This window comes from Neovison vison, chromosome 4 (assembly GCF_020171115.1).
Source record: "Neovison vison isolate M4711 chromosome 4, ASM_NN_V1, whole genome shotgun sequence".
NCBI lineage: Eukaryota > Metazoa > Chordata > Mammalia > Carnivora > Mustelidae > Neogale > Neogale vison.
The window spans coordinates 57,177,501-57,201,247 of NC_058094.1; the positions used below are offsets into that span (position 1 = coordinate 57,177,501).

Genomic DNA, 23,747 nt, shown 5'->3' on the forward strand with positions numbered 1-23,747 from the left:
TTTATACCTGCCACTCAAGGGTCCTGTCTAATTGAGTCAATTTCAAAGGCTAAAAATACAAATATTCAAAATGTAAAAAAAAGGAAAATCCTTGAAAATAATGTTGTATTTCCAGTAGAAACTGATAGCAAGTATCCACGTTTTATAGAAGAACGGCTGACACATTGGAAACACAATGAAATGAAAATGGCTTGAGATCTGCAGGGGGATGGTAGGAATGAATGAATAAATTCCTGAATCTTTAATCCAGTTCGGTATGATAGACTTCTCAGATTCATGGGAAATAGACTAGCCCTAAGAAAACCGTGAAGTAATGGATTTGCTTTTGGGGTCCCAATCCCTCAACTCCCTTGCTTTTATTCAGGCACTCCTAGGCCTTTCTTCTTTCCACTGGCCTCTCTATAAAATTGTATTTGTGAGAAAGAATCAATGACTTAAATACATGTATTTTTTTTTTTGAGATTTATTTATTTGAGAGTGTGAGGACATTTGTGCAAGGGTACACGCACTGGGCTGGGCGAGGGAGGAAGGGAGAGGGAAAAAGAGAATCCAAGCAGACTCTGCTTAAGTGCGAAGCCCAAAACAGAGGAGGGAGGCTGGATGGCAGGACCCCGTGATCAGGGCCTGAGCCAAAATCAAGAGTTTGGAACTGAAGTGACTGAACCATGCCGGTGTCCCTTAACACAGCTATTTCTGAACAGGCTTAATATATGCTAAATTATATAATGTGGGGTTTCTTCTTGCTATCGTATTCTGATTTCATGATATTCTATGCTATTTTTAATTTAACAGAAGGTAATTCATTAAATCAAAGGCATTAATATCTAATTACAGAATTTTAGGCATGAGTGATTCAGGTGGAAGGAGCTTTACTAAGGACAGAAGAACATTCCTTGCATTGTTAGAATGATACTATGATACTACTCAGCTTCTTTTGCCTATTCATAAAGCCAACCTTATTTCTAGGTCTAGTTCAACCAGACTTCATACTCAATAATTTCACTCCCCTCCACCTAAGTGCTTTTGTCCCCTACATTTAAGAAAATTGCTGGGTTACCTATCTCTCTGACATGATAATTTAAGGTGAACATTTTTTAAAATTTAATTTATTTATTTGACAGAGAGATAGACAGCAAAAGCAGGAACTCAAGCAGGGGGAGTGGGAGAGGGAGAAGTAGGCTTCCCACAGAGCAGGGAGCCTGATGTGGGGCTCAGTCCCAGGACCCTGGGATCAAGAACTGAGCCGAAGTCAGACACTTCACAACTGAGCCACCCTGGTGCCCCTAAGGTGAGAAATTTAAAGGAACTAAAAGACTTAAAAGAGCAATGATAGTTAGAAAGCAAAAAGGGTCATAGTTGTTGACTCAGGATTTCCCATCAGATGGTGTCTATAAGTTCCTTCCTAGAGGACAGGTGATAAATAGGCATGACAATTTTTAGAAGACTGTAATAGTATTCCCAACTGCTTCAGTCAAAGTTTATCACAGATTTTCAGGAACTCAGCATCTTGAGGAGTAACCCAAATTAAATAATTAGCTATGAAGTGCACCTGGGTGGCTCAATTGGTCAAGCATCTGCCTTCAGTTCAAGTCAGAATCCGGGAGACCTGGAAGAGAGCCCCACGTCGGGCTCTCCGCTTGGTGGGGAGCCTGCTTCTCCCTCTCCCTCTGCCTGCCACTCCCCATGCTCATGCTTGCTCTCTCTCTCTCTCTCTCTGTCAAATAAAAAAAATCTTAAAAAAAATAATTACCTATTAAGAAAAATTTTAGGAAAAGAGATGCAAATTAAGGATAAAGAACAGTGTACATTGGACCTATGGTAAAAGACAAAAGCCGACTGGTAGATGAAAACCGGAAATGGAAGAGAAAAAACTGAACAGTAATCCTGATACTGAGGAAGTGGTAGTAACTACAAACTAAATGCATGTCAAATTTTCATGTCTGTTACCAAGTTATAGTGTTAAAGATACATTTGTTCCTGTTCCCTAACTCCTACTCCAATTCGCTGAAATTTCACTGACAGAGAAAAGTTTTCTGTACAAATAATCTCTTATTATCATTATTTTGTTTGGTTCTATTCTCCTGGAACAGCCGCCTATTCCCGAAAGTTACGCTTTTGGAAGAAAATCCTGTCTCACAATGAACTTAGATATAGTTATTTTCCCTCAGGTTTTCTTGATCTTGGTCTCCCAGGGGGAAAATTTATTTTTGAGGTGAAAATAAAACTTATTATGTACATGGAGCCAAAGACAATTGTGCTAAAATTATGAAAGACTTACTCTTATCTAGATTTACCCCAAATGTGCTAGTAAATTACACCAAAGTATGAGAAAAATGCAAAAGGCATGCTCTAATGTTCCGTTTAAGGAAATTGGGTTAGACAGTATTTCCAAACACTAATGGAAGATACCAAAATCAGACACTGCTTAAAACAATAAAGTAAATAAGTTAAAAATAGAAAATCAACTTAGTTCTCTATTCATCTTGAGCAAAATGCCAAAGGAAGCCGACATCCTCAAGGATTAAATGTAAATTTTGGAGTGACTGGGTGGCTCAGTTGGTTTAGCTTCTGCCTTTGGTTCAGGTCATGACCCAGAGTCCTGGGATTGAGTCCTGCATCAGGCTTCCTGCTCAGCAGGGAGTCTGCTTCTCCCTCAATCCCTCCCCCCTACTCATGTTCTCTCTCTCTCTTTCAAATAAATAAAATCTTTTAAAAAAGGATTAAATGTAAATTTAAAGCTTTTGAATTTTTTTCCAGGTGTAAAGGCGTGGGATTTGCTATTGCCACTTGCCCTTTTTGCATATGATCATGAGGGAAAAAGACAAATGTGGAAATTTTTGAAGCAGAATATAATTCATTTATTAGCAAATGAGAACTAGTCATTAGTATACGGAACAGAGGGCTGGGTTATCATTCAGGCAACAGGCACACATGATGCACATTACCCTTGAAAGGGCCTTCTTATGATCTTAAAAGACAAAATAATCTGAAGAGTTGTTGGAAGCAAAGTAAGTGTTAAAGCTGGTGAAGCAGAACAGCCATTCCACCCAAAATAGAATAAAGTGGGTGACTGAATCAGAAAATTAGGGGTTGATAAATACTAAAACTGAACATGTGCACTGCAACTGAAATCAATATTGGCGTGTAGCCTTTGGAATCAGACATTGCTTTATGGCACATCTCATATTCAATGGAGTCCCTTTTTTGTGATTTCTTTAGAATCAAACCCCTCAGATTTACCTTCAAAGGGATGGGTTATCTTTAAAATGAAGGCTTTTCTATAAATAAATCCTATTAAAGTAGGCCCAAGACGAACATGTTCTATTCTCAAAGTTTATTCATATATATATCAAGCTGTGGCAAGAGCCCAGGGCATGTGAGAAACACAGATATATGCTCCTTAGGAAGTATTTTTCTTCTTTTGATTTCACCTAGCTGGTATGTCTACCTCTCCAATGAAGCAGAGGAGATATTTGTTTGAGGAGAAAGAACACAGTGGGAAGATGATGAGAGAAGGGTGGAGAACCACAGCTCCTCTCCATGAGCTAATTAGAAGGTTGAGCATTACCCACCACAGGTAAATTAGCCTAAAAAAAGATGGGAACTGGAAGTGTGGGAACTTAGACTCTCAGAGAGGGTCCTGCTGGTACTCCTGCTGTGTTAATGTTTAAACAAAGAATGTATTCAAGAGAAATTGCAAATTCTAGTAGGTACATTCACAGACCTTTTCTCTTTGTAACATTCTCTGGTCTGTTTTGGTCGATGATTGAATAAAGCGACAGCTTTAAACTACTGAGTTCCTCAACAACTGATGTATGTAGAGAAACTGCTCACTGAAGAGATGCTTCGGACATCTTCCTGCAACTCTGATACTTACAAACAGAGCCCGCGTTTCGGGGCGGAGTGGGGGGGGAGAAGGTTATAAATTATATTTATGTGGAGTTGAACGAGGAGAAAGGTTAGGTTATTGAAGTATTTCATAACCATTTCTCTCTTCCCTTCTCACTTTCTCTCATACAGGCCCTCTGGGTGCTGGTTTCAAAGTGATGGGCCAGAGGGCAGTCAGCGAAGGACCCACTGTCCAAGCAAAGGCCTGTGATCCGGTGGAGAGAAAAACAAGATGCTCTGGCTGCCACTGAAGCGGGGACTCCACAGTGAGCATCGATCAAAGCAGACTTGTAGATGAAAGGCACAGACCCTTAGACAGTCCTTAGTGGACGTAAGGTACCAAATTTTACTCTATTTCACATAATATTTTATTTTAAATTTTTCATAACTGTCCTTAGGAGTTTTTCAACATCAGACATTATGTGGAAAATCTCTATTTTACATAAGTCATCAGAGGAGTTTTTCCACAGAAGACATTTTTCTATGCGTCAGTAATCACAGTTACGTGTGAAGTGGGACAGGAAGACTAGTACAGTCATATGCAAAAAAAAAAAAAAAAAAACACTGCATTATTCTTGAGACAATTATGTCTGACTTAATTTAAATGTACAGATGAATCATGTAATTGTAGCTTTAACATTTTCAGGCCCTAAGAATATCCAGATAATGAAGCCCAAGGTGTTACTTAGGGGCAAGGTAGTTGGTAACGATAGTTAAAGGAAAGGCCACTGAAGAATCGTTGTTGGGCACATTCCTTATGCGTGTAGGTCTATTCTGCTTCTCTCTAATGCCATCTTGGACTGGGAAAACTAGAGCAGCTGCCACTGGTCAAAGTGTAATTCCGTATTATTGTTTTCATGTCTCCCAAGCTAGAAGTTAAAATAGGAGTCTCTTCCTACAATCACAGAGCAATTTTGGTTTTAGAAGGGAAAGATGACATTGAAAAGTTTGAAATTTACGAGACGTCCCATTTGTGAAAATGAGGAAAGCTCTCTGTGTTTTGAAAACTTTCTAGATAGACGCAATTAGTTCATTCTAAAGAATGTCAAAATTTCCTTATAAAAAGGAAAAGCCCCACTGGTGTTTTCTTCTTGTTGTTGTTGTTTTTTTAACTGTTAATTTGATAAATAAAACTTACTTTAAGGAAGAAATTGTAAGAGAGCCATTTTCTCTACTTGGAATAGCAATGTTTATATAACATATAAAACAATGAAACATACAACATTCATTTTATGTTTGGCTTAGCACACTATATTCCATTTTTTTGACCCAATATAATCAGATGCCTAGTCTTTCTCATGAAATCGAAACTGCATGAATTATGTATTTCTCTTGGTGAATCTCTTGATTCATCATCTGGAGTTGCCTCAAACAGCTTTAGAATTTAGTTCTGACTTAATTATAGACATGGGGTGGTGGTGGGGCATAAAGTCATAGAGTAATAGCAATATATTTCTAAGGTTGTAAATTTATTTACGTAGCAAGTAACAATGGGTGCTACAAAAATCAAAATCTTATAGTAATGCTAAATGGTAAATCATCACAGAAGTCATATTTTTAAGAGTTAAACTTTGAACATAAGCTTATTACCTGCTAGATGTAATGTGGGTGCATTCCTGTATCTAGAGGGCCCTTAACTTCTGAACTTCCTGACACTGAAGAAGCAGAAGCAGAAGCAGGAGAAGGAGAAGAAGAAGGAGAAGGAGAAGAAACCAAACCCAAAACAAAAACAACAACAAAAAAAAATCTTTTCCTTGGAAAGAACATAAATTAAGATCCAAAAAAGTATTATTTAATGTTTTGCTTTATTAACATGTATATTGAATATTACGTCACATGTTTGTGCTAAAATGCCATTTGAAATCAGTATTAAAATAATTATATAAAAGGAATACTTCTCTTAAGACATAAGGATGTAACAATATAAATAATTAATATATTTCTGAGATACTGCGATGACCTGCCTAGTCTTTATTTTTCTGCATATGTTCATCTTGACTTACTTCCTGGTTCTTAATTATAGCCACTAAAACATATATGTTTCCAATAAGGTAAAGGTGTCACCTTACTGAAATTCAAGGAGATCCAAACGTATACCCTGTTCTTGATTTTATGTGATTGGCTGCCTAATATTAATTAATTAATTAGACTGACTCGCCTTGAAATGACTTACTGTTTGAATTTTGTGGAAATCCAGGCAAGGAGGATGGACCGTTCATTCCAGGGAGTAGAACCGGAGGGAGGCCGGGGAGTCCTGGATAGGCTGCTGGCAGACTGATGCCATGGAGGGAACCGCTGTCCATCATGCTTGGCTGTGTTACTGCTAAGCCCAGCACATCCGAAGCTTTCTTTATACGGTCAAGTTCTTGCTGTGCCATCAGCTGTCGAACGGTGGTTGGAGCCAAGTAATCTTTCTCCCGATCAAGCTGGCTCCCAACAGTCTCCCTCACTTTTGAAATGTGCTGTTTGGAGAAAATATGATCTCTGATGGACAGGCGGGCAGAGTACTTCACCCCGCAGAGGGTACACTCTGGCTTGGTGCCTTCTGTTCCACTTTGATTAATCATGAAAGGCTTCCCTATGTTAATTTTAAATTTCTTTTCCTTTGCCCTTGCATTTTGGAACCACACCTGGACCACACGTTTGGGCAGACCGATCTCATTGCCTAGCATCTCACATTCTTGCATGGTTGGAGTTCGGTAGTCACTGAAGCAAGCCTTGAGAACCTTGAGCTGAAGGTTGCTCATCTGGGTTCTGAACCGCTTGTGACCCGGTCGATCGTTGCTTTTGGATTTAAAAGGATTGCTGGATCCAAAGGGATTTGGTGAACTGGGGTCAGCGATGCTGGATGATTCACTGCGGTCAGCATTGTCATCGGGGTCGTCGGTGATATAAAAGCTTTGGTCGTGATCACCGTCTTTATCATTGAAATGTATGGAGGGGCTCGTGAGAGAGAAGAGAAATTTTTCATCGCAAACCTCCGTGGTGGGTGTGGTTGCGGGTTTTGGCAAAGCGTCGAGAGTTTTGGGCTCTTTAGGAGATAAAGCAGGCTTCACATCTCCAGAACTTCCCGTGGTGCTTTCCATCTCCGCATTGCCCTCATCGCCGGTCGTGGCATCACTGATGGCCGTATTAATTGACGAAGTCTCATCAAAATCCGTCTTATTTTGATCGTATCCCGCCTCGGCAGGAGGGGCGTTTAAATTCTCTACATCCTCGGCACATTCTGCTTTAAAAGAAGAAGGGCTTAAGAGATTCTTCGGCGAGAGCTCTGCTGTTTTACTAACAGGTGTTGACACTGTAGAAGCCAATTCATTCTCACTTGATAGATCAATTTTAGTTAATGGCAAAGACGGATAATCAAAATAAATGTATTTCTGAGGGCTCTCTCCCCCATCTTCTGTTGATATCAAAGGGCTCGGCGGCAAGCTGTAACCTGCCTGCTTTCCTTCATTCCAGTGCCGAGAGCGAATGTGGCTTTCCAAGGCCGACTTGGCCTTGAACAGGGCTCGGCAAAAAGGACACCGTTTATGAGACTGGGCCGGGCCCACCGCCCGGAACTGGCCTTTCCTTTCTCGAGCTCGTGTGTTCTGGAACCAGACCTGCACGACTCTTTTCTTCAGCCCCACTTCCCGTGCGATGTGATCGAGCATTTTCCGGGTGGGATTGGAATCCAGCAAGTATTTCTCGTAGAGTATCTCCAGTTGTTCCGGGGTGATGGTGGTTCTCAGGCGTTTGTCGCGGTGCTGGTCTTCGCCACTGTTCCCCCCCTCCTTTTCACTGCACACGTTGTCTTCCTTGTCGTCCAGTTTCCTCTTCAGGGAAGCGGCGACCGTCGTGGGCGTCGTGGTGTGCGAGGAGCTGGTCTGAGGCGGCATTTGCGTGAGAGACCCACTCAGCAGCTGTCCGGTCATCAGTGGGTTGTTGGGGTCGAATATCATGTAGGGCATATCCATGGGCCTTTCCAAGAACGGAGAGTGAAGGAATTGGTTTTGAGCAGCAAGGAAGTGCATGTGCTGGTGCTCCTGCCAGAGTTCCAGAGTCGGGAAGGCAACGGTACACTGATCACATTGGTATTGTAGTAACTGTGGAGGTAGACTGTTCTGGAGAGAAGTCATGGAAATCTGCAGTGGGCTGGAAGGGACCGGGGTCTGAGAGGCCGAGGGAGGTCTTCCAACAAGTTGGGGCTGTTTGGGTGGTGGGGGCTGCGGTGGGGCCGCAGAGGCCTGTGGTGGGTCCGAGGAAGTCGATGCTGAGGGCAGGGCTGGTTTGGCGCCTTGGGAAGGGGGAGTGGGGTCACTCTGCTTTGGCTTTTCTGTGGGATATTCGGGTTTGGGAGAGGTCTTCTCCAGTTCTGGTTTGGGTGATGGAATCAGGGGGGTGCTGGTCCCGGAGCCAGAGCTCGCCGCGGGGGCAGCGGCGCTCTTGGTGGCCTCCGTCTGACCAGACACCGTGCAGTGCTTGTACACTACTTGGTCAGTGGCGTCCATGGAGTCTTCGGTTTGGCTTTCATCTTGGGCATCATCGTCTTCATCCTTGTAACACTGCTTTTTCTGATGCGTGATCAAGTCAAAGATCCGGGGGAAAACCACATTGCACTTTTTACACTGGTACTGCATGTTGCTGGTGCGGATATACCGCTCGTTAGTGAGTTCTCTTTTTTCGTTATCTTTCGTCTCCGCTTGATTCTCGTAGCTCTTCCGTGCTTTCTGGCGAGCGTTCTGGAACCACACGACGATAACCCGGGTGGGTAGGTTGAGAACCGTGGAGAGTTGCTCTATTTCATCATCTTTTGGGTAAGCGTTTGTGTCAAAAAAGTCTTGTAGAACCCGAAGCTGGTAGTCAGTAAATCTCGTTCTGGATGACCTTTTGCTGAAGGACGCATCCGATTTGTAATGTTCTAAAGAGGAGGGCTGTGGGTCGATTCTGATGTCTTCCAAAACGGTGATGGGAGGGTTACTGAAGTTGTACGGAGAGTCCTTATTCCTCTGCCGTTCCTTAAAAAGCGTATTTCGGAACCAGTGCTTGATGACTTTCTGGGAGAGGCCCGACTTCTCTGCCATTTCCTGGATCTGTTCTTCGCTCGGAGAGTTATTGATGTCAAAATAAGCCCTCAGGATTTTTAGCTGGTCGTCTGTGATTCTTGTCCTTGGGCGTTTGAACTGAGAGTGCCTCAGGAAGTTGGGATCCAATCCAAGCTGCTGCTGGCAGAGCTGAGTGAGATCCGCAGAGAGGGTGTCCATCTGGGGCAGCTGCAGGGCCAGCTGGGGAGGAAGTGCAGGGTGCTGCACGGGCTGCATCATAATGGAAGGGAAGAGCGGAAGGTCAAGAGAAACAGGAAGCTGCACCTGCGGGGGAGCAGATGGGGGAGGAGGCGGGGGAGGAGGCGGGGGAGGAGGCGGAGGTGGTGGCGGCGGGGGTGTGGGTGGTGGCGCCTGCAGAGGAGTGGACACCGTGCTTGGGATCTTTACAGGACCCAAGGAGGAAGGCTGTGGAGGAGCCGGAGGCAGAGGGGGAGGTGGAGGTGGCGGAGGTGGCGTTTCTGGTGAAGATGGCGAAATCGGATAGAGCTTGTCATAGGCCTCCCTGTATTGCCGAGCAAATTTTTCTAGCGCTCCGTATGGAAAGAACTGCCCATGGACATGTTCCTGGTGACTCTTTAGGATAAGAACATTGGAAAACAATTTACCACACGTTCCGCAGTCCAGTTTATCAGTGTTTTCACCTTCGCCACTTTTGCCCTTCTTCTGGACCTTCTGCCTGTTTTCGTTATACTGAATGACCAGTTCGAAACCAAAGTTTTCCAGTAAAGCCTTGGCTGCGTTTCCTCTGGCCCCCGAAGCGATGCGGGGTGGTGGGATGCAGGGTTCCAAGGATTTTTGCTTCTTTGTGTCTTTGCCTTCTTTGAGTCCTTCACCTTCGCTTGTATATTCTTGCTTTGGCTTTTCTTGCTTTTCGGCAATCTCTTCTGCCTCCTTGTAAGATGGTGCGTCCTTCAGGATGGGGCAGTCAGCACCGGCCATGTTCGTTTGCTCCTGTTTCAGTAACTTGCTCGCTGCCTGCTGCTGGGCCTGCTGCTGGGCCTGCTGCTGGGGCTGCTTCTGGGGCTGCAGCGGGGGCTGGGCGGCCTGGTACTGTTGTGCTTGTTGCTGTAGTATTTGGAGTTGAGTCTGGCCGACGTGATGCTGGGTTTGAATCTGCTGCTTCAGGTCTTCAAGCAAGGATCCAGCCATTCCCGTCATGCCGGGCATACCGAACGTGGCCGAGCCCGGCAAGCCCAGATCCGGCCCCAAGCTGAACTCTGTCCCGGGGATGTAGAACGGAAAGAGAAACTGAGGCTGCTGGAACTGCAACAGTGCTTCCGGGGTCACGGGGAAATGAGGCAGAAAGGCTGGGTTTAGGAACTGAGGCTGAAAGAACGCAGCTTGCTGCTGCAACTCGTGCTGGAGTTGCATCTGGATTTGTGCTGGTGACTGCAGTGGGTGATGTGGAGGCTGAGCAGAGATTAATTCCGGACTTTGCTTCTTATTTAATTCTTTGGCATCTAAGTGGGTATCCTTGCTGCTGACTGTTGCTAAACTCATGGAATCTAGCATCCCCTGGCCAGGACTACTGTTGGCTGCCAGGCTGTGTCCACCGGCCACGTGGCCACTGGGCTCCAGCTTGGCAGCCCGCGCCTTGGTCTGGTGGAGCACGGACCTCATGTGGATTTCCAAGGTCGAGCTTTGGCTGTACGCAACATTGCAGATGCTGCACTTGTAGGGTTTGTTGTCTGTGCTGCTGTTGGTCTCTTGAGGAACAGGACTGGAGGCTTCCTGCAGAACCTTTTTCAACTTATGCAGATGAGAAACTGAATTATAATGGACCAGGAGAATGTTCTTTTGGGTGAACGACTCTTTACACACTGTACATTTATACGGGCGCGATGGATCGAGGAATTTTTCCATCGTAAAATTTGGCCCTTTTCTGAAAGGTAAGGTCCGCTTTGGTTCAGAGCCCATGTCGTCTGGAATAGAGCTACTATCGCTTCCTACAGGACTTGCCTTCCCTTCGTGGTCCACCTCATACTCTCTCTCCATTTCCTGCTCTAGGGTGTGGTCGTCCTGCACCACAGTTTCACTCTCCGCCCAGAGTTCGCCATTCACCGGCAAGGAGGCGTACAGCTGCTGAAGTTCAGTTTCACTCAGTTCGGGATGGCCTGCTTCCAAGTGTTTTTTTAAAGCCTGGAATGTACGGAAACTACGCTGGCAGAGATTACACATCGTTGCGGCCCGAATCGCGTGGTACTGGGAATGTATCTGAAGCTTCTGCATAGTCTTAAAAGCCAGGCTGCAGTGGTTACAGCGATACTTATAAACATGGCGGTCCGACACAGAGAGGGGTTGCCTTTTTTGCTGCTCGCTTAGCTGATCCTGTAGTGCGTCAGGCAGTTTCACATCCTTACTGCTGTTTTTATTCCATTCTGATACTTCCATGGGTTCTTTAGCTGGTTTCTGCTCCTCACTCTTTATTTCCACGTTAGCCTTTGAATCGTCAAGACCTGCTGTACTTTTGTCATCCAACGGACTTTCGCCTGTGTAGAAGAAAGCACAAATATGTCACTTACAGGAAGAGGACCTACTGCTTAAACGCCAATAAATAGAGTAAGTAGGAACTTCTGAAGATTTCCGCTTAATCCATTCCTTTTTTCTTTTTTTTAAAGCAGGTTCCATGCCCAGAGTGGAGCCCCATACGAGACTTGAACTCACGACCTGAGATCAAGAGTCAGACACTTAACTGGCTGAGCCACCCAGATGCCCCTAATTGAGTCTTTGAAGAAATACTTATCGAGCAACTACTATGTGCCAACCACTGTACCAGGTACTGGGGATGTAAAGGTGAATAAGAAATCACCCCTGACCTCTAGGAATTCCAGGATAGGTGAAAAAGCAAGTGCAAAGTAGTTATAGTACATTGCCATCAGCATACCAAGGGCCATGACCTCAGCGTTCAGGAATTAGAACACACAGAATATTCTTGGTCCTCGACACTTAGGTCTCCTAAGAGCAGTTAGAGATAACCAGATACTAAATGTGCTTTGGAAAATGTAGCTCTTAGAAACACCACAGTTTTTTGTTTTGTCCCCCACCCCCATGCTTTAAAAAAAAAAAAAAATGGCAAAAAAAAAAAAAAAACTTTGATAGTATTCATCCTGGAACATCACCACACACGCGAGCCCCCTAAACGTGTTTTCCGCACATCCTGTGCCCAGGCTGGCATACCTGAATATTTCCCAGATCCCTCAGCTGTGATGGCTGCAGGTGTGTCCCGCTCCGACTTCTCAGAGGCAGCCGCTGGCAGAAGCAAACTGTTGGGCATCATCACATCAGGCACAGGCACCTGTGAGAATCAAAGAGGTTTATGTCACAGGGAGCCCAGAAATCAGACTCCACCATATCTGTCACTGACCAGTAGCCTATCCCACTTCCTTTTTACCAAAAGAAAGCGGGGGCCTTTTATGGATCTTCTAGGCCAAGGTTATCCTTTCAAATTTCAGATCAATGCTGTTGCAATGCTGTTTTCCTTTCTTTTTTAAAAAAATATGATTTAAAGGTTTTTGTCGGCCTATTTTTTTTATATAATGATAATCGGGAAAGTTTCAAACTCAACTTGCCCACATGAATCATTTAAATAACATTACAGATATAGATCTAAGACAGTAAAACACGCTACTGAAGGAGCTCTGCCTTGTATCGTATTTTCTTTCTCCATAAGCAAAAGACATGACATATAAATGGGCCTTGGCTGTGATTTCTAGAGCACGGTCTATAAGAGAGCTTTAAGTAGGCAGAAAAAATACATTTCTCAACCAGTAATTACAGATGTCGTGTTGATACTTTCAGAGGGATCCCATCACACCCGAGGCAACATTGGGGCTCCTTACTGTCATCAGTAACTTCTCCACACAATCCGGGGACACGCTGTGCAAATGTGTCAGATGCAGCTGGAGGTGCATTTTGTTGCTGAGGACGTCCTGGCAGAGGGGACAGCAGATGACGGGCTGCACCGAGTGCTGGGACAGGACGTGCATCTGGATACGACTTTGGTCCCTACTATTGTAGTTACAATAAGGACACTGAAAGAACTGGAGAATATGGAAGAAACATGGCCACTGTTAGTGGATGGCCTCGGATGACTTCAGAACACAGAAGTTAACACCAAGAGTTAACGACATCGCCGATCACAATGTCTACATACGTTTCAAACAGCATGAACTCATTTGGGTCTCTAAAACTATCAGGAGTGATAATAATAAATAACAACAATAACAATAGTAATAATAATAATAAAACAAGTTTACACAGCAAAGAGAAAAAACATTTTTACCTGTTCGTGACAGAATTTATTGTCCTCTGTAGGTTTTGATCTTTTGGTTGCAACATCCTCTTCTTTTGCCAGCAGGAGTGGCTGGGTCCCCCCTCCCACACTGACTTTTAGCTCCTTTTCTGGTGTGATTATTCCTGATTCCCAAAAAAGAATAGAACACCTCAATTTTAAAAGACTCACAACATCAAATTCAGGAAAACTGTATGTTTTTTTGAATAGCTCTGACTCCAAATCCACTGAATCATAAAAATGACTGGACAAACACTTTCAAATGATGTGAATCTCAAAAGGCAAAAAGCACACTTCTTTTTATCTACTAAGTGGGCTTTATAAATATATTTTAAAATGTACTCTTGTCTCATGTTTAGATAACCCTAGGTGACCTTGAAAGATTCATCCATAACACATGCTCTCTGGTGTCTCAGAATGCCTTTATCACATTAAAGCTAATCTACTCCCATTCAGAAAAGCTAACTTAGAAAAGAGTTACTTTTACTAACATTTAATTACTTATCTCTTTACTGAAATTCTTGGATGCTGAGCACATTTCAAAATACCAAGAAGAACTAACTAGTTACAATCTAGAAATGAAAATCATATTTTTACGTGGTAAATATAGGATTTTAAAATTTTACTCTACATTCCGTATCTGTCGCTGCTTTTTGTGATTGCACTTTATTTTAGATATTTCAGCAGCTGGCTGTACACATAACATTATGGTTCAAATCTCAAGAAGACAACTGTTTTATGAAGTTAATCCGAATATTTGGTGTTAAAGACGGTTTAGAATTTTGCCTAGATGAGCAATGTCACGTGCAGGAACGTCACACGCATCAAAGAAAAGAGTGCGATTCTAATTTCCTAATCTAACAGAAAATTCTTTCCAGCATCAATTTTCCCGATAATCTCCTCTGTGAGGCTGGATATTACAGCGACATTGGGCAGGCATGTCACATACATCTCACGACAAACACAAAACCTCATTTACCATCCATTCCAATCTCATCATAGCGCAGCATCATCTGACCTTTTTTCTGCTGTTTATTATGAGTATTTCTAATTTTAACTTTCAATTTTCACCATCTTCCAGTCAATTTGCAACTAAATTATTTCCAGGGTGAGGACACTATCACTGGACAACTGGGTGCAAATACATCTTGAAATGCAATGAAGCTAAACCATTGATTGCTATCAGACCCCGCGTAAATATAGAGTCTAGGCGTAATCTGATTGTATGCTGTGCATGAAGATTTATCTTGATTTTTTTTTCAATCCACATACGGTTCGTATAAATGAACAAATTGCACCTTATTGCAAAATAACCCAGTTTTAATTTAAAAATAAGGTCAAGGATGCTATGGAAACAAAGTAAAAATGAACCAAAAAGTAATGTTCTTTTTCTGTCCTGAAGAGAGATGCCTGTTTTCTACCATATAAATAATTTTAGGAATTTTAAATTCAGAAAGAAATTTAAAAGTAAGAGTGGCTCTGAGGATACCAAAACTAAAATAGGATTTTAATGACACAACGACAATAACTTTATCCCCTTGAGGTTTGTGGTAGGTACAGAATTAGTGCTATGCTTTCAACAGATTATACTGCTATTGATTTTTGGACTTACAAACACTAGATTTTATTTGAATTAGTACACTTGTCCTATATATACACATGCCTTGGAGAAATTTGGATTCCTTGTAAATATTTGAAAAAATCGTTTATCATATTTGTATTTGAATGAACTTAAATTTAAGACAGACTGAAGAATTTCATTACATTGATTAAACAATATCCAAGTATTTGATATCCAAGATAGGTCAAAACAGGAATGTGTATCTCATACTTAATTCTGGTGTCAAAAACTATGTTTTTTCTTCTCAAAACAAAACATCCTTTGTGTGCTATTGTCTTAAACATGTTAAAAATAAACATTTAGGGGACACCTGGGTGGCTCAGTTGGTTAAACAGCTGCCTTCAACTCAGGTCATGATCCCAGGGTCTTGGGATCAAGCCCCGCATCGGGCTCCCTGCTCAGTGGACAGCCTGCTTCTCCCTCTCCCTCTGCCTGCTACTCTGCCTACTTCTGCTCCCTCTTTATCTCTCTGTCAAATAAATAAATAAAATCTTAAAAAAAAAAAAAAACCACACACAAATTGATTTAAATAAATAAATATATAAATAAACATTTAGGAAGATAATATGCCATACAGTATTCTGCAAATAAAATTTACTCCCTATGATGTCAGAAAAGTTCTATAAAATGATTGTCATTTAAAGCAGCCAACGTCTATCAGTTACTTTTCCCTGTGAAACTGAAAGATTTTTCTTAAAAAGTTCTCTGTTAATGAGTATGTTCCCTTAAGAGAATAATACAATGTCATATCCCCTTATCATTCTTTTGTGTACATGGTAGAATTAGACATGACCAAATAATAAGTCAGTCCAATTCCCTATGCCATCAAAAACTGTCACACACAAGTTAAAAGATCATTTCCATGACTCTGGTTGCTTGTAGGCCCTAAGGAACATCAGATATAGAATAAACTTTCCATAAATTTCTAAACCTATTAAATTTATAGTCTTATTTTCATAAGCATATGTATTCTAATGTTGGTACTATAAAGGAACAAAAAACATTGCTTTTAAGGTTTGAAACATTTTATTAAGACTATGCTAGAGGTTAGTGTAAATATTTGGTCTAATTAACCCATATTCTTATTTTTACCCTTGTTAATGTTCATCAACAATACACTTCTTTTTTAATTTAGTGACCTTCCACATTGTATCAAGGAAGTAAAGAGTTCAAGTTTAGGATCATTATTTCATAGCCACTGCCATAACTGTTGGCTGTAGTATTCTAACCAATATATGTGTCAACTTCAATATGGTTTGGCTATTAACTTCATTAATTAAATCGTGATCTTAATGCAAGCTAGGGGCTTTCTAAGGACCACCTTACTCTGAATTAAAAATAAGTTATAAACAAGTGCTAGATCCTCCCTCCCCCCACCAACCCCGCCAAACCACTCAACTGTAGCTAGGCACCCAAAACAGATGCCATTGATAAGAAGAAGCAGAGAAACCTGAGATGCAATAACAAAACAAAAACAGACTCTTAAAGATAAGGTAGGTCATCAGAACTTTTTGGAAGGATGATGGAAGTTACATTTTATGCACCCATGCCTTTCTAATACTCTGTGGGGTGCTATCTCAAGGATTATGGCCTACCCAATAAATTATAGGGCATCAATTCTGGATCTTTTCCTGAACTGTCTTATCCCAGAAATACATTAAATAAGGGCCTGTCAATTTTGGAAGGTTTTGATTAATTTTTCTGGTTACTCGTAGTTTATGACTGCAACTTTATTTGGAGTAAACCCTGCTTGTTACCCCAAACAAAATTTTGAAATAAGATCACAATTCATTTTGTGCTATTAAGACCTCCCGATGTTCTCAAAAAACATTGCCATTTTAATGCATTTTAACTAAAAAATGAAATCTAATTACAAATAAGCACTGCCAAATAGATGAGCCAATGATTATCTGTCAGTTATGGGATTATTTAGCTTGCATGAGACTGCTAATATAAAAATGACATAATTCATTTCAGTTCAGATGCTGCTACTTAATACTTTCCAATCCCTAAAATACCGAAGGTGGTAAGGTGGTTTATACTCATAATAAGTGAGGAAAATCCAATAACACATATGTACTCAAAGCAAATCTGGGGAAAAAAAATAAAACAAAAAAACTGAGTTATTATCTATCCATCAATGTATTTGATAAAGTTTGAATACTATAAAACTTGAATATAACAGGGGATGTTACTCAACTACAAATAATTCTAAATTATAATTACTGGTACAGTATTTTTTCTAATGAGACTAGAATGAAAGGATAATTTTAATTGCAATAATGAAGGTTAATTTCCATCTTTGCTCGTGTTTACTCCCTTATTAAAAAGTGGTCCCCTTAGCCATGGCAGAGACATATTACATTTTCAATGCAAATGTATTAATCTGGATAAACTCTATATTAATTCTTGTACTGCACAGAGCTATAATTTGGATTATAATTAATCTAAAGTGGCACTAGATTTAAATGACAATATAAATGAGGCATTAGGAGGCTTTTCTATTATGAATGAATATTCAACAAATATAACTTGCATATTGCCAAGTCTCATTTTGAAAGCTGCAGTCCTAGAGATTAATGTCAGCAACCCAGCACAACAGCTTACACAAACATAGTCTTCCTAACGTGTGTTAATTCCTTTCTGCCTAAAAAAATTCTATGTTGAAGTGGCGTCACACTCTTTTCCCATCCAACACTTTAGAAAGGTGGTTAATGTATGAGTTTGCTAGTATTTTTTGACATTTATAACCGACATAAGAAAAAACAGCAAAGTGGTTATTTAATCATTAGAAATATTTACAAGGAAAAAATCTGCATAATAATTTTTTCACCTAATCGGATTCAATTTAGAAAGTGGAAAACTTTGTTAAAAGTTTATGGTAAGGGTACCTGGGTGACTCAGTCGGTTAAGCATGTGCCTTCAGCTCAGGTCATGATCCCAGGTCCTGGGATCAGGCTCCTGGCTCAGCTGGAAGCCTGCTTCTTCCTCTGCCTCTGCCTGCCTGTGTGCACGCTCTCTCTCTCTCTCTCTCTCTCTCTGTCTCTCTCTCTCTTTCTTACAAATAAAATCTTTAAAAAAAAAGTTTGTGGTAGTTGTCAGTAACAAGAGTTGTTTTGAAGTCTAGGAGGTTTCAAGGCTAAATATTTGCATCTTAGTAACTGCTCTGAGTTGGTACATAAATCCCATTTTCATTTCTATAGACAGACCTGGGGAAGCATTTCTGCAGGAATAAAGAATTGTTTTCACCAACTAATATTACACAATGCTCTGTATTCTCTCAGAATCTCAAGTCCTGCCTAGATGGAACAATTAGGCACCCAAGAAAGCACATAACTCATCAGGCCATTAGGGAGTGATGGAACCCATTATTTATACAGAGTGATAAACCTTTCTCGTGGAGATACAGTCCTTGCATTGTGCTATGCTCCAAATAAGACTTCTTCCTCAATGGTAAGATTGGATCCATTTTCAAGAGATTCCCAGAAAGCATTCTTTGGAAGACATGAGATATTTAAAACCAAGCATAAGGTCATATACCTAAAGTATTACATAAGCACTATTTAATTAACATTAATGTGCTACCTGGGTGTTTTACATGTTCCTTTAAAGAATGAGAGGGACGTGCTTTGCAATGTCTTTTGGTACGACTGTGAGAAGGACACCAATGAACGCAGACGGAAGCCTGCCCTCCATGAAGTAGTCAAGCAGCTAGGCTTGATGAGGTCCATCCAAGAGAATGAATAAACCGATCACCTTGCGATTCCCAATTATCTTCAAATGAGGTTTAGAGGGCACTACCCTTGACCTTAACTGCTCGCTAGGTATTTTAAGTTCCTTGTAGTAACCTCAGGAGCCAGTTTACTAATGTACAGCCATGGTGTCTTTTTTACATTGCTTTAGGTTCCATACCAACCTTAGGTCCTCTTTGTTTAAACCCGATGAGGATCGTATGTTAGCCACTATATCCTAGACGTAAATTTCAGTGGCGCCATCTCACTAGACTCCTGAGAGAAACGTAGCGTTGAGTGATGTGGGCCAGGGAGCAAAGAGGCCCTTCAAATAATTTTTGAAGGGAATGCAACATTACATATGCAAAGACCAAATGACAAATATGGGATAATTCGGGTTTAAACAAACTTGCATGTAAAAATGATACTTTTGCACAACCCAATGTCTTCATAGTGAAAACAAGCTTCTTTCTATGCAGCTGTCACTGGAATTCAAGGAAAAGATAGATGAGCACCTGAAACTAATAGGCTTGAACCCGTTTCAGCACTTCTTCTGCTTCAATGAGTCCAACATAATAAAACTAGGTATAGCGTGCAGCAAAAGTAGCCAATGTAATATTCATTGCGACCATAGATTTCCATCTCATACATACAAAGCATGGATGAAGTCATATATTTGCCAAATCAAACACAGAAAAAGCCTTAGGTATCCACACCAGATGCTGGCCTAGGGTTTGTTTGTGCACCAGTAAATGTCATGACACGAAGGTTTGTTTTCAAAGACAGTAGCTTTCATTACTGGGATTCGTCTATTCTGGAAGATCAAAATTACCCAGCACCTAATCCCTTTTCAATGATATTTCCTCTTTCTTAGGCTGAATCATCTGTAAACTTTTCCACTGGATTTTGTTTGAAATGCCTCAAATAGATGCCCTTAAAAAGAGCAAATTCCTGAGTGTAAGTTGTAAAAAGGCAAGGAAAAATAACATTTATTTTTAGGGTTACGTGGTTTGGGGGGTGGTGCATGTGACTGAATGAGAAAATTCAAGTGATATCTAATCCTGTGCTTATGAAAAATTAATATGCCATCAGAGGACTCACAAGTATCGCTAAGATTAATGAAAGGCGCTTAAAAAATTACAAGCACACAAACTGATTTGATTAAAAAATAATCTCGCTGGTCGTCCTGTAATATTCTTCAACTTATCCACATCTATTCTGTCAGATGGTTATGATTAAAAATAGGTCAATGGGAGGCTACTGATAGAAATCACATGCAAAATGCACATGCAATGAATAGTAGTGGGAATGTTCAGGCAGTTTAACATGAATAAAAGCTTTTAATAAGCTTTGGTGGGGGTGACGGAAGGGCTGATTGCAAGGCATGGGGTGGAGGAAAGAAAGGTGAAGGATGCTAGCGTCTTACCAGAATCTTTATTTGAGTTTTTGCCTTCACTATTGTCTCTCTCACTTGTGTCTTTCTCCTCCTCCTCGGCTACTGCTGCTGGCTTAGCAGCTCCTTCTGCCTCCTCACTTTGTTCTTCTGTTAAGGAAACGAGACCAGTCAGGAGGCTTGAAAACCCCATAAGGATGCCCACTAAAATAAACATGACCATTAAAAAACCGTGCTATTTATGAATCATCTGCAGACCTTCTACTCTGAAGAAAGAACATAAATTTATTCGCAGGTCTCTATTAGAAGACCGTACCAACGCGAACTGTCATCTACAGTAACTTCTTTTACATCCACTGAAAAAATGTGCCTGCCCTAAATTAAAAGAAAAGAAATAATTTTCAGGACAGGTTAAGCTAGAAAAGGTTTAAGAAGAGGTGTAAGGCAATTCTGTCATTTTACTAGTAGAAACTTCTAAGCTACATGGACCTACTGTTCCACGGACTTGGACAGATGACAGAGCAAACCAAACTCTTGGAAAAAAATTCTTGGCGAAATAACATGAACTCGACGGGTTAAATACGAGACAGGTGCTACTCCTGCCTTCAGTCCCCAGATCCCAGGGGCATTTTTTTGGTATCTGTCTGAGTAGGATCTCAAAACTTCAGTTACATTGGGGTGATTGGGGTGTGCGTGCATGCACGTGTATGTGTGGGTGTGTGTGTGTGCGCGCGTGTGTGCGTATGTGTGTTCTGCAGGGGGAGCCATACAGGGCACAGGACAACATAAGAAGGTATACTTCTTCTAGGACACCCCCATCACCCCACACCTCATTCACGGGTTCACACCAGCTAGATTACATGGAAATCCTCATAGTAACTCAACCCTATTTAATTATTCTGTAAATCTTAGCCATGCCGCTGCTGGTGGATTAATCTGTTTATGCAGTTAGCCTCTATGCTGGGTCTGTGTAGCACTAATCCGTGAAAGGCCCACTGTTCTCTTTCATCCTGCGATCATTTGTCTCTCACTGTGCTGATGTCACATTTTAATGAATTTTTAGCAATCTGAGTAATGCCAGATAACCAGACTCGCAACTCCCCACAGCATGGCATGCTGTTTTCATTGCAGCACAAAAAATAAAAATCATATTCCCCTGTTCAGGTAGGAATTACATAAATTAGGAGAAGAAGGTAAAATGGGATTTGAAGCACCAGGCTGCTCAATTTCATAAAATCTTTAATGACCATATAAATTAACCCTGGAAAGGCAAAAGGTCATCGACACACATTTGCATACACTCTTCTATTTGCTTTTGATAAGCAGAGCTTTTATGCAGAGAACATGATACAATTAACCCTTCAATAACCATACAAAACGCTGCTACGGACATTTTAAGTGTCAAGCATTAACTGAAAATTACACACTGCATAAAATTTTCATTGCAAATGCTATAGTGATTGAAAGGGGAAATCGTGGCCCTCTCCACACCCCATGTTTTATTAATAACATTCTGACAGCAGAATGAAATATCCACTGTCATATGTAGCAGCTGAGCACAAAAAAAAAAAAAAATTGCTATCTAGTGCCTCGCTTGCCAGGCCCACTCTGCAACTGTGTGAGCAGGAAACAACGGAAGGGGGCAGTTCTGGGCTCGATGGGGGAAACAAGAACATTATTTGAAATAAGAGTTTGTTTCAACTGTGAGTCTTCAAAGGCACCATACAAATCCATTTATTCCATATTTGCACTTTGCCACTGCACAAAGGCAGAGCCGAGGTCGAGGTCCGTGGTGGAGGGGGTCAGTCATCTGAGGGCTTTGGGGGAAGCTTCCCTTTCAGGCAAATACCTGTGAAATTTTTACTTTAAGAGGAGGGAATCAACACTTCTTAAGGCTCTAGCCTGCCTTCACCCCGTCAGTGATAATTACTGATCAAACACAGGCTCCCTAGTCCCGGCAGGAGCCAGCCTGGGTGGGGACCGTGGCCGGCTCGGTCTGGGGGGCTGGAAGGCTGAGGTCACGACTGGATTGGGCTGTTTCCCTGCCAAGTCCACACCTGTGACGTGACATCCAGTGTCAAGCCTTCTACCTACGACAGCCCATGGCAATTACTTTTCAACTCATCCTGCGGACGGGATGCAAGAGTCCTTTGAGTAGATTTACCGGCCTTTTCCCCCAGGGCTGGAAAATGAAGTGTCAGAGTACTACTGAGTGTCCTTATCTTGAGGGGACATAAAATTGTAAGGGCTATCGCGACTCACATTAATAAAACATAGTGTGTCAGGAGAAGAAAACAAAAATTATGAAGGTACTAAAAGACAAAACTACAGGATAATCTGGGTCTCATCAGACACTTTTTGCAGGGTCTTCCTCATTTTCCAGTATGCGTTTTAAGTGTGAGAGAAATTCCCAGACATGTTCTTCTATACATCACTGCGGTGTCTGACCTCAGCCTGACCCTGGCAACAGTTTGAGAAATCTGAATGTGAACAAAGACTCTGTGTCAGCAGCAGGGAAAGATTGTGGCGTAGACTCTCCCCATCAACTTAATCGCAAACAGCAGTTCTGAGGCCATAACTTGGCCAGGCTCTTCCAAGCCACAACTCATAACCTCTAGAGGTGGATTTGCCCGCACTGCCTCTGTTCCTGGGACTTTTTCCCCCTCTCTCTTTTCTGGCTCTTCCTTTGAAGTAGGCAGGCAATTAGCTCTAATGCTCAAGCAATTCAGGCCTGTTTTGTGGTTTGGAAGGCGTAAGCTGTTTATTACAGGTAGGCTCTTTGGAGCCATAGAACTTTGCAAATTTTTAATCATGCAAAAAATAATCAAAGGGTAACTTATATACACCATAAAGTTTCATACAAGGCAGAAAAAAAAAAAGCTCACTTTCATTCTTAAAGAAAGCTTTTTAAAAGAAATTTGACATTCATTTTATAAAGAGACTTGAGAGTCAAGAGTATTGCGGAGAAACAGCTTTCCAGGAAAACCGTAGGTTGGATTTGGGCTTAAAGGAAGGGGTGTCTACATTCTAATTTTCAAAACCACATTTCCTCAACTGTAAAATGCCATAAAATGTAAGGCGGTTTATCAAAAAAAAAAATATATATATATATATACATATATATGTATATATATATACTATTAAGGTATTACTATGTAATATGTATTAAAGGAATGCCTTAAAACAAAGGAAAATTCCATAAAATTCCACCCCACAAAACTGCAAAATAAAGAAACTAAGTTACATAAAATTCCAAAATAAAGATGCTAAAGCAGTTTTCATTTTCATCAATAGGATTCTTCACTAATATACACAACAGTAACATTTCATAGTACTGTTATATTCATAATATATGTATTTTTAATTATGCTTTTGCTTTATGAGATATAAAAAATATAGTATTTATTCATACACTAAACATTATGGCCTGAATGTACTTAAGCTTAAAATGTGCATTAGGGTCCTGTAAGACTTCCCAATTTTCAAATAAATGATTATACATTTTTATTTTTAAATGTTTCAAAATGCTAGGAAGAAGACAAAATGCTACTGTACTCTTATATTATACAGATGTGTTACAGTAACTTCCCCTAGCATTTTTATCACACCTAACATAATGATCCTATAAGTTACACTGCACATACGCATAATCTATATTTAAAAGAGGTTTTTGAGTGAGTAGTTTAGAATACTTCCACTGGAATAATAAAAAATAATTGGAAAATGACTATTAATTTCT

The 23,747-nt window shown here is 41.1% G+C and overlaps 1 protein-coding gene across 5 annotated transcripts in view; it reads right to left on the bottom strand.

The window, feature by feature from the left end:
* Positions 1-23,747, bottom strand: part of ZFHX4 (zinc finger homeobox 4) — a 182,552-nt gene that overhangs the window by 6,076 nt on the left and 152,729 nt on the right. For all 5 annotated transcript variants that reach the window (XM_044245425.1, XM_044245428.1, XM_044245429.1 and 2 more), the window contains exons 6-10: positions 20,042-20,158; positions 13,255-13,388; positions 12,812-13,012; positions 12,150-12,267; positions 6,062-11,461 (exon numbers count right to left, since the gene is read on the bottom strand). In XM_044245425.1, coding sequence (XP_044101360.1) covers positions 6,062-11,461; positions 12,150-12,267; positions 12,812-13,012; positions 13,255-13,388; positions 20,042-20,158 — 5,970 coding nt within the window. The remainder of the gene's footprint in view (positions 1-6,061; positions 11,462-12,149; positions 12,268-12,811; positions 13,013-13,254; positions 13,389-20,041; positions 20,159-23,747) is intronic.